At 51.3% G+C, this 9,036-nt stretch overlaps 2 protein-coding genes across 3 annotated transcripts in view; one reads left to right on the plus strand and one right to left on the minus strand.

Moving 5' to 3' along the window:
* Positions 1 to 270: 270 nt before the first annotated feature.
* Prlh (prolactin releasing hormone) lies at positions 271 to 1,582 on the plus strand. Its single transcript, XM_031368914.1, has 2 exons — positions 271 to 367; positions 1,419 to 1,582. The coding sequence occupies exons 1-2, from the start codon at positions 271 to 273 to the stop codon at positions 1,580 to 1,582; spliced, it is 261 nt and encodes an 86-aa protein (XP_031224774.1).
* A 3,743-nt stretch (positions 1,583 to 5,325) lies between these two features.
* Rab17 (RAB17, member RAS oncogene family) overlaps positions 5,326 to 9,036 on the minus strand; it is a 13,626-nt gene continuing 9,915 nt past the window's right edge. The window contains exons 3-6 of one of the 2 annotated variants that reach the window (XM_031368916.1): positions 8,202 to 8,353; positions 7,108 to 7,233; positions 6,349 to 6,442; positions 5,326 to 6,190 (exon numbers count right to left, since the gene is read on the minus strand). In XM_031368916.1, the coding sequence (XP_031224776.1) occupies positions 6,075 to 6,190; positions 6,349 to 6,442; positions 7,108 to 7,233; positions 8,202 to 8,353 (488 nt within the window). In that variant the 3' untranslated portion in view covers positions 5,326 to 6,074. The remainder of the gene's footprint in view (positions 6,191 to 6,348; positions 6,443 to 7,107; positions 7,234 to 8,201; positions 8,354 to 9,036) is intronic. The other variant, XM_031368915.1, reaches the window with a different exon arrangement.

Here is a 9,036-nt window from a genome sequence, read left to right on the forward strand (position 1 = left end):
ACAGATGGACAGACAGACCCAAGGATGTCCCAAGACAGCCACCTGTGCACAGCTCACACATCTCCCCTGATAATTGTAGTTATGTGCACTAAACATTTGCATTTACACACCTCCTAGGCACGGACACGCACCACACACACACACATCTGCACAAACAACCTAGGGTCCCTCCCGGTGTTGTGCATACAACTTACCCTGCCTCTCTACCCCCAGGCTGCAAACATCCCCGTGGAATCCGATCTCCAGGGCAGCTTCCAGGAAGCCGGAAGCATGGCACTGAGGTCCTGGCTTTTGTGCTTGTTGCTGCTAAGCTTGGTCCTTCCAGGTGCTTCCAGCAGAGCCCACCAGCACTCCATGGAGACACGCAGTGAGTGCAGTGAGAGGACAGCCTCCGTCACCCTCCCATCCCTATGCTTCCCAAATGCCTGCAGTGCCCAACCCCTGAATGGGGGTTTGGCCATCTTCTCAGCCAGTGGTTCCCAACCTTCCTAATGCTGCAACCTTTTAATATAGATCCTTATATTGTAGTGATTCCCCCGCCCATAATATTATTGTGTTGCTGGTTTTTTTTTTCCTTTTTAAAAAAAAGATTTACTTATTTATTATACGTAAGTACACTGCAGCTGTCTTCAGACACCCCAGAAGAGGGCATCAGATCTCATTACAGATGGTTGTGAGCCACCATGTGGTCGCTGGGATTTGAACTCAGGACCTTCGGAAGAGCAGTCGGTGCTCTTAACTGCTGAGCTGTCTTTCCAGCCCTTGTTGCTGTTTTCATAGCTGTAATTTTGCTACTGTTATGAATCATAATGTTAATATCTGAAATGCAGGATGTCTGATATGCGACCCCCAAAAGGGTCACAACCCGCAGGTTGGGAACTGCTGGGACCTAAGCAAAAGCTACCTTGCCATGCCGTCAGTTGGGAGGTTGATCCTGTTAAATGGGCCTCTCCCCAGAATGGTCCTCCCTCCTGTCCTTACCATTCCCCTACCCATCTTGGTGGGGTCCCTTAAGAATTTGGGGGCGGGTGGTGGTGGCGCATGCCTTTAATCCCAGCACTTGGGAGGCAGAGGCAGGCGGATTTCTGAGTTCGAGGCCAGCCTGGTCTACATAGTGAGTTCCAGGACAGCCAGGGCTATACAGAGAAACCCTGTCTCGAAAAAAACAAAAACAAAAACAAAAACAAAAAGAATTTGGGGGAGTGATGGTTGGACAGGAAGAGAATGGTCCTGTATACATCTAAATTCATTCCCTAAAGCCACACCACTGCCCAGATATGGCCCAGCCAGTCTCATCAGGGTGGGTGCCAACATGGCCTGATGCCCAGGTTCCCATCAGCTTAGGGGCTCTGTGCAGGGAACACCACTCCTACATGCCAGGCATATTCTATACACTGCTCTGGCTCTTTCCTTTCCAGCCCCTGACATCAATCCTGCCTGGTACACTGGCCGTGGGATCAGGCCTGTGGGCCGCTTCGGCAGGAGGAGGGCAGCCCTGCGGGATGTCACTGGACCTGGCCTGCGGTGCCCGCTAAGCTGCCACCCACTGGATGGAAGTGCCAAGTTCTCTCAGCATGGATAACATCCTAGCTCATGAAGACAGTGCGGCTGAGCCCAAGCCCACCCTCCCTGTCCCCTGCAGACCCTCCTCCACCCTCCCTCTCCCCTGTTTTCCCTCTGATCTAATAAAAGTCCTGGCTTTCTTTACACCTCTGTGTGGTAACAAATGGGAAGATGCTTTCTCTCTGGGGAGGGTAACCATGAGAAAAGCCCAGAACGCAGTAACAGAGGCTCCCACCTGCCCCCAGGAGAATAACTGAGACCTCTCATTACCAGGCCCCACAGAGGTTGGCCTGGTCCCTTAAGACCCTGCACTGGGAAAAGGGAATGTTGATTCAGTGTTCCTGTAAATTCCTGTTCCCCAAAGCCACACCACTGTCTACCCTTGGTCACTTGCTCCCACGGGCTTCCATCTACCCAAGGTACCCTGGACACATACTCAGCTTGTGCACTACATAAAGTCAAGGTGACCACACACTATACTATGTAAGATGCTTGGTCACAGAGAATGGCTGCCCAATGCTCTGGGCATGGCCCATGTCCTTCGCTTGGCATTTTTAAGATAAACATTTAGAGCTTTTTGGAGGTTGCTGCAAAAATTAGATGCTATGGAAATGTCGTGTCCAGCACCCAGGACAGAGAACATTCATTACAGCCTATGAAGCTACCAAGTGCCACCACCCAGGACCTGTGGCGTCTATTCGGTTCATGTTCAGTGCTGTGTCTGCTGTTTGGGCAAATGTGTTACTTGGCTCCACTAGTTCAATGACAACGTGGTGTCCCTCACCACCCTGAATACACCCCATTCCCTGTCTCTTGCAGAATCCTGGCAGTCACCAACACACATGGTCATGTTAACATACTTCCTGCTCAGAGGAGAATCCCAGAGAAACTTGACCCCAATCCTTTTGATCCTATAGCCCTCCTTTTAAGTTCTGTGCCCCAGTGTAGGGGAATGCCAGGGCCAATAAGTGGGAGAGGGTGGAGTGGTAAGCAGGGGGAGAGGCAACAGAGGTTTGTTCTTGTTTTTTTTGTTTGTTTGTTTGTTTTTTGTTTTTGTTTTTGTTTCGAGGGGAAACTGGGAAAGGAGAAATCATATGACATGTAAATAAAGAAAATATCTAATAAAAAAAAGTCACTTGGGGTGTCTCTATGTCCTTCATCAAACACAACCTGCTCTGGAGTTGGGACACATACCTACTCTGTTTGGGTACCTGACTCAGAGCAAGGTGGCTGGCAACATGACACAATTGATGCCTTCAGGAAAGGGGAGGGACCAGACGGGAGCTTGGGGAGACTGCCTGAGAAGCTGGGACAGCTGAGATTCACCTGCACAGAGGAGTGCCAATGACTGCCAGCAGCCTCATCCACCAGCACAGAAGCCCGAGCTGGCCTCCTCCCCGCTCAGAAGGTGCCATCCTGCCACATAGCAATGCGATTCTCAGCTGGGGGTCATCTGGCTGGCTGCTCTCTAAGCTGTTCCCCTCAGGCTACCACGACTGTTGTCACAGGCTGATTCCCTCCACCCCACCCCATCCCTGCCCCAGTTCTTTCCACTCCCTGTATACTCCAGCACCTTCCAAAGCCACTTTCTCCTGGGGTGGGGACATGCAGCTGGGGTAAGGAGCACAAGTAGGGATCGACTGGGATCTCGGATAAGGTCTAATGACCCTCCCTACCCCTCCTCCCGTGCAGGAACATCAACAGGCTGGATCTTGTGGAGGGTTTCCGGCAGGCAATAGCAGCTGCTCTTAAGGCAGTGGTAATGGCTGCCGTGCTTGGAGGACCCCCCCCCCCAAAAGGACCATCTCTTCATCCAGAGTCTTAGAACGTTTTTTAAAACACACAGAAAATTTCACAAGACATTGTAAAGACTATCTCAACCTACATGGACTCATCAGCCATCCTGTCTGCTGGCTTCCCACTCCCTGTCCTCGTCAACCTACACTTGGTGGCAAGCTGTAGACACCAAGACATTGGCCCAAAGAGTTCAAACCTTTCTCCCAGTATTAGCCTGGAAAAGGCAGTAATTCTATTCTCAATCTCTCTCTCTCTCTCTCTCTCTCTCTCTCTCTCTCTCTCTCTCTCTCTCTCTCTCTCTCTCTCTCTCTCTCTGTCTCTCTCTCTCTCCCCTCTGTGTGTGTGCGCGCGCACGCGTGCGTCCCCACGTGCGCACGCATGTGTATTCTTCTCAGTCCCTGATCTCATTGCTTTCCTCTATAACATTGACCTTCTGAAGCACCCAATAGGCTGTTCTTTAAAAATGATGCATGCTAGTTATCCCACCTAGGCCTGGTAGGCCTGGCTCTGCTCCTGCACTTCTTGTCATAGAAAAGGGCCTGGGCCTTAGCTGGACATTGCGCTGTCCAAAAGCCCTGGCTGGGTCCTCTGATGGAGTCCTGGGTCCCACCTTGACATGTTAACCTTGACCTTGAGCTCAGGGCCCTGCCTTTCAGCTGTAAGAGATTTCTCCAGTGTGATTCCAGGGCACCACTGACTTTCACCTGCCTGGTGAAGCCGGATGGGACCAGATCCATCCAGTCTTGGGCTTTCTGCTGGAGTGTGTCAAAGGGAGAATTACTAATCAGTCAAGATAGAGGAGAGATTGGCAAGAAGACAGACAGGCACCTATAAATCTTCCTGGTGTGTCCCTACTTCCTCAAAGCAGTGACTTTGCCCTTTAGAGATGCCCCTGAGTCTCTAGGCACCCAGGATCCAAGAAGATCGATTTGTCTAAAAAGTGATGCTGGATCGCCACCTAGTGGTCATATGTAAACGGGAGCCCCTAGGGTGGGCTTGCCTACCTGCCTAATGATTACCCAGCCCTTAGAGATGATGACAGCCTGGGACGCTGAATATTCATTTCCCGTTTCACGTGTGAGCGAGTTATCAGGCAGTTGCGATCTATCTTCCCTAGCTGTCAGAAAAGCAGCTGCCCAACATCAACAGGTCTCACTAGGAAACAGACCAGGGAAGAAGGAATGAAAACCTCCCAAGCGGCCCTTGACATCTCCTCACTGACCCTGATGTAAACCAGCCTTCAGTGTCTGGCTCACATCTGTGAAGTGGTCACAGAGTTTCCTTCAGGTCGGGTCAGGACTACATCAGTACCCAGAAACTCACAATTGTTCCCAGGACCCAGAACTGAAACTGGATCCCTCTAGAAGTGCAGTGGAGGCCAGAAAGCTCCCTCCAGTCTCTGCCCTGAGCCCCATGTGAAAGTAGAAGGGCGATAGCTGGTGTGGTCCTGTCCAAAGACAATGAGAGCAGACGTCACACCCCAGGCACAGACAAGCTCCTGGCCAGCCTGAGGGCACTTTGGATGAGAAGATGGAGTAAAGAAGTTTCACGTTTGTCCATTTGAACTTTGCAGTGGGCACGGTGAGGCCACCTTTCTTGGTGAGCTAATCACACTCCCAGAAGCAAGGATTTAAAACAAAGAACAGCTTTGCCCCCCACCAAAAAATGGCCACATCTTGCCCTAGCAAGTGTCAAGAGAGAAGACCCAACAGGAACATGTTCTCTGGGGCTTTCCTCCCTAGACAAGGGCCTGGGCTTCTCTATAAAGATAAGAACTCATACAATCACCATCAGAAGAGACAGTCTACCCAGACCCATGCCTGTGCCCACCCTCATTACACTCACCCCATGAACCCTCACCATGTTTAACACCCACAAATCCATCTAGAATGTGTGCAGAAAGACTGAGCTGAGCCATGTGACCTGTTGGGCCGTAGGTCCGAGTATAACCTCATGAAGTGGTCCGATTGTCAAGACATTTAACATTTGGAGAGAAGGACATGAGACAACGTGGTATTCATCTCAAGACAGGGGTTTTAGAGTCCTCGGATCACTAGAGAGAAACTTGGCTCTGTCCCTCTCCAGCTGGAAGGGGACACGTCCATCCTGGCCACCCTTTCAGACTCTGTCTCTCCAGCATCACCTCACTGAGACTTAGCACCTCGGGCTCATTTTTCCCTTGAGCTCATCTCCACATTTTTCCTTGCATTGATGCCCTTTTCTCTTCCCCCGACAGTTCCCAGAATGAAAGTGGTCCAGTTATGAACCAGCCGCCACAGGAGGAAGCATCTGTCCTCCCCTCCCACGGATCAAAGAATTTCCCAGTCCATGTTTCTTTTCTGCTCCATCTAACTCTTCCCACACTGGTTACAAGGAAGCTGAAAGAGATAGCCCGGGCGGGGCAGGGACACCTGGCTCAGGGCATCCAGGTATCTGGGTATCCAGTAAGGTGGGGCTGACAGTCTTCCAGGAGCCACTCGACACTGGATCTTCCCTGAGACAGTTCCCATCAGCTTTGACAAGCAGTGATTACAAAGGAAATTCCAACTTCTGGAAGCCTCCAGGGCTCAGGCATAAGCCATCTTTGACAGAGAATATGAATGGACAAAGAGCCAGCAGATTTGTTGTGAAGATGTAGCTTGGACTGGGGACCCTCTGGGACAGGCTGGGATGTCCTCCACTAGCTCTCCTGCAGTGACGGCAGCGGCTATCAGCTATCGTGCACAGCACTGGCGCTGCCGGACTGTAGGTTCCTGGTCCAGAGCCACAGCCTCACCTTCTTGTGGGTGGCTGCTGCCCCTGTCTCCTGCTCTCTGCAGTAGCTCCTGGGCTGTGGAAAACAGGGGGTTGACTGGAGAGCAGATCACATCACCCAGAACCCTAACCCAAACACTCCCTATTAGTCTTCCTCATGCCCCTCCTTGCCCCAAGGACACCAGGGTGGCATAGCAGTGAGCTCCCACGCTCCTGTAGAGGGACATCACTCACCAACAGTGTTGAAGATCTCAGACACCTGGTAGTTCAGGTTGGCAGAGGTTTCCATGAACATCAAGCTTTTGCTCTCCGCAAACTCTTTTCCCTCCTGAAGGAAAAAGTCAATGTATTTACTGAGAGCCCCTCCAAAGACACATGGCTGATTCACAAGAAACAAGAATGCACCTATAATCCCAGCACTCAGAAAGCTGGGGCGGAAGGATTGTGAGTTCAAGGCCAGCCTCGGACACATAAGACCCTGCCTCAAAGCAATAGAAAAAAAGACTAGTTGTGGTGGGTCACATGTTCTCCATACAGACCACCTGATATATACACACCCTCTGTACATATGTGTACATACATCTCCTACATGAATCTCCAGCCAGAAGAGGATCTAAGACAGAATCTTTGTGCATTTCTACACACAGTGCATGTGCATGTAGGTTTGTGTGTGGAGATATTAACATGTGTGACTTTGGAGGCACATGTGTGTGCTCATGAATGTATATCCATGAAGAATGACTCTGTGCATGTGTACAAAAATGTGTGTTTAGGAAGTGTGAGCTTATATGTAGGTAGAAGCATCATGGATGTACATGCAAGTACAAGTATGTGGATGGGTATGTGAGTGCCTGAGGCACAGGGGTGTATGTTGTGAGTGAGTGTGTGTGTGTGTGTGTGTGTGTGTGTGTGTGTGTGTGTTTTCAAGGTCTCAAAAGCCCAAGAGTCTACAGAGACAAGGACTCCCTCCTGCTGCCTGCCACCATGTGGCACCTGGAAGGTCACTTCCCGCTCCTCGCTGAGATCCGTTTTGTTGCCGACCAGCATCACCACTACCTCTCCTGGATGGAACTCCTTCTCCAGGTCCTCCAGCCACTGCTGGGCCTTGTGAAAGGAATCCTAAAGAGACAGAACAGAAACTATGCTGGAGTTCTCCTTGCTGAACCAGAAGAGCAAAGCTCCTTTGTGGGTACAGAGCCACATCAAGACCTTGTTCCAGAATGCAATGCCAATGGGGCTACACTGGTCCCCTGAGAGGGCATCCAGGATGGGCTGGCCCAGCTAAGGGAGGGCTGTGTAGCCAGGCAGCACACTAGAGAACCAGGGATGTGGATGTCACAGGGAGTTTAGAGTCAAGAGCTCCACTTTGGACACCATTTTGTGCAGGAGAGTTTGAAGATATTCCCCAAATCCAGTTCCTAACTGTAGCTCCTAAAAGGCCTGGTGAGGGGCTTGACCCTCTGTCCTTTGGCACCTGTCTCCTGACCTCTGGAATCAAAGCTGATATGGGGTCCCATCTCTCCACACTCCTGGACCTGTGCCCAACACATATGTTTTGGATCCACTGCAATCTTTTATCCAGGACCCTCCCCCAGGCCTCTTGTACCTTCTACACCTTCCTGCAACCTACCCAATATGACTAGTCCCCACTTCCCTACATCCTGTGAGAAGTCCTGGGGCAGCAAGCTCACCCTGTCCTAGGCCAGGCTGGACACACTCGGGCATGCAAGTCCAGTCCTTACATATCAATTCCATGTGTGCTCTGTGTTCTGCAACCCCTAGTGACACATGCTGGATGGCCTCTGGAGGTGGACTGGCTCTGAAACAGTCCCTTGCCACCTGAGCAACACACTAGAACCATTGACGGTGGTGCTGCGGGGGTAAGAAGTGTACCAGAGCCCAGCTTTGGGTGTGAGGGGTTGCCAAGAGGACTCTCTGAATGAAACAAGCAGCACGGGCTCACTGGTTCCTTTGGTTGATGTAATAGTTACTATAAACCATGGCTCCAGTCCTGTTTCCTACATTATCCCCTGCAGAAGGCAGTAAGCACACAGTTGCCTAGAGAAGGAGGTGGAAAGTGACCCTACCTTCCGAGTGATGTCATAAACCAGGAGCGCAGCATTGGCACCCCGGAAGTAGAGGTGGCAGACGCTGTGGTACTTCTCCTGGCCGGCTGTGTCCCAGATCTCAAGCTTCAGAGATGAGGAGCCCAAGTCCACCAGCTTTGTGAAGAAGGCACCTGCAATAAGGAGACCAAGGGAGGATTTGCTGGGGATAAGGTGGTCATCTGTAGCTTCTACACACAGTGTGTCATCCTGATCTATGCTCAGCAGCTCACTGAGGCAGTGAAGCCCATGCTGACAGAGGCTGTATAAATGCCTGTTCCAGAAGCTGGAGCTTCTTTGTGAAGCAAGGCACAGGGGGCAAACTGCTTTCTGTCCCTTAGACACAAAGGTTCTCCCTGGGGTGATGCTAAACTCTTGGGGTGAAGTATAAGACCCTGAGTTGAGAATAACAATGGGATGGACCTCCAGAAATGAGTAATCTGTCGTGTGTCTACAGTGTCCACTAATGCCATTGAACTCTGAGAATTCTTGTGCCTCAGTCCCTCTAGCACACTGGCCACTCAGCCACCAGTCCCACTCTGAAGCCAACCTCAGTCACTAGAAACCACCCTCCTCAGCTCCTTCCCCTGCTCACTCGGATGCTGTCCTCCGTTCAGCACCTAGAAATTTCTCATGAGTTACTTAATTCTGCATGTGTCAGCTGCAGGAGCAGTGCTCCCACCTTCCAGTGCTCCCACTTTCCAGTGCTCTCACCTTCCAGTGCCCCCGCCTTCCAGTGCTCCCACCTTCCAGTGCTCCCACCTTCCAGTGCCCCCACCTTCCAGTGCTCCCCACCTTCTAGTGCTCCCACTTCCCA

Source organism: Mastomys coucha, unplaced genomic scaffold, assembly GCF_008632895.1.
Source record: "Mastomys coucha isolate ucsf_1 unplaced genomic scaffold, UCSF_Mcou_1 pScaffold14, whole genome shotgun sequence".
Lineage (NCBI taxonomy): Eukaryota > Metazoa > Chordata > Mammalia > Rodentia > Muridae > Mastomys > Mastomys coucha.

Coding starts and splice junctions, on each gene's coding strand:
- Prlh (XM_031368914.1), top strand. CDS start 271: ATGGCACTGAGGTCCTGGCTTTTGTGCTTGTTGCTGCTAAGCTTGGTC. Junction 368..1,418: donor GCACTCCATGGAGACACGCA/GTGAGTGCAGTG, acceptor TTTCCTTTCCAG/CCCCTGACATCAATCCTGCC.